The 3546-nt window shown below is 39.8% G+C and overlaps 1 protein-coding gene across 6 annotated transcripts in view; it reads right to left on the reverse strand.

Moving 5' to 3' along the window:
- The window catches only part of KIAA1841 (KIAA1841 ortholog), a 53338-nt gene that overhangs the window by 16109 nt on the left and 33683 nt on the right, over window positions 1–3546 (reverse strand). For all 6 annotated transcript variants that reach the window (XR_002097120.1, XM_019516627.1, XM_019516626.1 and 3 more), the window contains exon 14: window positions 1152–1184. Coding sequence is in view for 5 of the 6 variants with exons in the window: in XM_019516627.1 (XP_019372172.1) it covers window positions 1152–1184 (33 nt within the window). In the remaining variant the exon portion in view is untranslated. The remainder of the gene's footprint in view (window positions 1–1151; window positions 1185–3546) is intronic.

The following is a 3546-nucleotide window of genomic DNA, read 5'->3' on the forward strand; positions in this document are numbered from 1 at the left end:
AACCCCCAAGAAAACTTCAAGCATCCAAGACAGGTGTACAGCATCTTGTTGTGTTTCATTGGTTTCCTTTTCTGAGGGGTTTACTGGGTTCTGTTGAAAACTGCAGTGATGTAATTGAAGCAGGGAGGTGCATATACATACTTGCATGCTACTTGTTTCATATACTTGTACCAACCGAAGTGATTCAAGACTAACATATTTAAAAAGGAATGGTGCAACCTGGTCCTCTCCATTACATTAGGTTGTATTTTAACATCATACATTGTAATAAATCGCTTGCAGCAAAGATTGTTTTACTACATACACAGGATTATGGTCTACTCAGCTCTAAACTTAGCCCTCAAGTGCTAATGAAATACAAATCATCACTGGTAACTGAGGTGTAGTATCACCTTCATTAATTTTTGTGTATGCATGTGATATATGGGCAAATAGTTATCTGTAATCAGGCACCCAACTGTATTCCTCTATGGAGTTGGATGCATCCTCAGTTTTCAAGTAAACTGATGAGGGTGTAAAGCTAAACTAACCACTTCCAAGTCTTTCTCCTGGTATATGCAATGCTATGCCACTCCTTTTACATCCTCCATGCTGGAGCTCATCTCAGGGTATGATTGTGAAATTCTTACTTTCCAGCTTGGCAGCCATGCAAGATTGATTCCATTGACCAACATTCCCAAGAAGGACGACTAATTTTGGCCAAATGACATTGGTTCCTGTAGCATGATTCAAGTGATAAAGCCCTTGTTTAAAAGAGTCAATAGCTCCAGGAGGTCCATGGACTGGGTTAAATAGCTCTGTGGACCGCTTCTACTGCACAGGCTATATTTTTGACACTCTTTCTCTAGGATAATAAGCAATAAAGGAGATTCAGCAATAACTGGGAGTAGGGAGAAAGAGTATACAGGACTTCAGGAGCCTACATCTTGCAATAATTTTTTTTTAAAAGGACCAATTAACTTTATGCTTAATTTCCAGTTTATACTGCTACTCTTATAAAGCACTATAGCATCTCAACTTTTTTTTTTATATAAATTAAGGAAAAATGGCACTGAAATCAAAAGTTAATTATTTGTCAACATACAGAAGCAAAAACACATTTTGAATATATCCAACTTAAAAAGTATAAATGAACAAGTTGTTTTACTAACCAGCTGTAAAGTCCAGTTTTTCAGGGAAAGAAACTGTAATGGTAAAAGGTAGAGAAATGGACCAATTAATATACGCTGGAGAACAAGCAATGTAAGCTTAGCAGAAAAATAAGACATTCAAATGGATTTATAAATGAGTGTAAACTGAGTGTGCACACACACCTAGGAAAAACTACATGTCAGAGCTTGGAAGGATTTGTTTACAGACTTAACTTGATGCATGTTAGTGGCCCCCTTAAACTGAATTACTATTCAATTAAATGTAGAGATGTAAATTCAAAGTCTTAGGTAAATCACTTTGGAATACGTTTCAGTACCTTAAGTATTATGGCTAACAGTTTTTATTAACAAGCATTTATATTATTATAGCAACAAGCTAAGTTAATCGCAGAATTCTAAAATAAACATTTGTTTCAGGACAGTGTTTTAGTTTACTCTAGGCAGTGTTTGAGAGAGACAGTCAGTGTACTAGACAGTTTGCACAAAACTGCTGTTATTTAAAAGTTATGGAATGGAGTGCACAAATACTTAAAAAATACTATAGATATGCAGAAGTTCTCTTTATGCCAAAGTTAGCATGACAACTTGATATATACTGACTTGGTTTAGACATCACATCTGTTAGAACTGACTTTTAGCAACAGATAACTGCTATTTGTTACTGGAGGAAATAATTTATTGCCTCATGAAAAGAACAGATTAGTGCATTTGATATCTGTTTTCCTTGAAAGACTGCTTACAAAATAAAATGGGCTCCTCTGGGACTTCTAGGGAAATATAGGGCTTTAATTGCTACCATGGGCACTAGGAACGCTCAGCAGCTTGCACAGAAGTCAGGCTGATGCATGCCAAGGAGGGAAGAGGAGGTGACTGAAGTGGCATCTGTCTTTTATTAAAGCATTTTAAATGTAATGTTTAACATTACATGGCTCTTTAAAAAAGAAATCTTTCTTGCTGTTCAACACAAGCTATTTCTATTAATAAACAGAAAAAAATCCGCCAAAAATATGACCAGCCCAAAGTAGTGAAAGCTACTCTAAGGCTGAAAAGCCATAATTAAGAATGTCCTGTCAGGATAGCCAATTAACTTAGTGCCAGTAATAACCAGATGACAGCCAGCTCTACTTAGCTTTCACCCAGTATAACTGATCATATACTATCATCAGGAATGGGCTCTGTGCTTAAAGATTAGCTGGTGGATGAAAACAGCACATTCAACAGAACCCAAATAAGATGGCAGTGATGCTGGTGGGCAGGGAAAAGCATTTTGAAGAGTTTGCGGACACAGTGGAATCACTTTTGATAGAAAGTACATACTTACAATTGGTCAATTTAGTCCATAGTCTGGAATACTTTGGGATTTCTCAGTGATGCTAAAGCTGTCACATAGCACCATCCATGAGTAATGCTCCTATACCCACTTGGCTCATCCTGAAAGATAATCTGTTTTTTGGGTATTCATACTGTGGCAGTGTACCTTGGGTGCCTGCCACTTTAAGGGCTGGGTGTAGAGGCCCTAGAGTGGGCATAGGAGGAACCCCATTTAAGGGGAGTAGGCCAAGCTATGTTTTTGGAAGCACGAGGCCGTAGTTGGGCCTGAGGCCGAATAGAGGGGCTCAACCAGAGAGTTAGGGGTGAGTCCTGACCCTGGTAAGTCCTCCACCACAAGAAGGCTGAGCATGGGTCAAAATTTACAGCAAGGGAAAGCACAATGACCTGCTGCTCCAGGGAGGGAGTGAGTCCCTGTGAGACCTGGGGGCACCAGTCGTGGTATAAGGGAACATTGTGTGTTTGTGTCATCTGCAAGGCTCGGGATGCAGTATAGGGGTGGTTGGAGCTGCATACATAGGTCCAGGAAAACAGGGCCACCAAAGGGTAGCCTCCCACCTAACTAAGACACCAATTATTAAACAACAAGGTGTGGCAGGAGAGAGAGGAGGGTCATTAGCCCAGAAGCAGGTGGGTGGGCCAACTTCTGAACAGCCCCAGGAAGGCCCCCTGTTACTCATACCTTTGTTGGTTCTGGGCTGGATGTCAACAATGTGACGGAATGGGGCACAAAGCCTGAAGTACTTATAGGAAACTCCAATTCTACTTAATATAGAAAACTGCCACAGGGCTCTTGGCAACTGTGAAATTCCATTCTTATTGAATTCAAGGTTTTTGTACTTATTTTCAAGGAGTTTTATGTCTTGGGCTTGAATTAATTAGGAGGTTGTGATGAACTATTGCTGCAAGAGAACTCTGCAACAAAGGCAGAGCCTGGGTGTGTGGGAGATCAGGCATTTCCTTGAGGGCTGGTGGCAGACTGTGGAATATATTCCCCTATGAAGCAAGAACCATTGCAGTGAGAACCTTCTCTAACAAATATATAGCAACATATAATAAAAAACAA

The sequence above is a fragment of the Gavialis gangeticus genome, unplaced genomic scaffold (assembly GCF_001723915.1).
Source record: "Gavialis gangeticus isolate Ggan-Ray unplaced genomic scaffold, GavGan_comp1, whole genome shotgun sequence".
NCBI lineage: Eukaryota > Metazoa > Chordata > Crocodylia > Gavialidae > Gavialis > Gavialis gangeticus.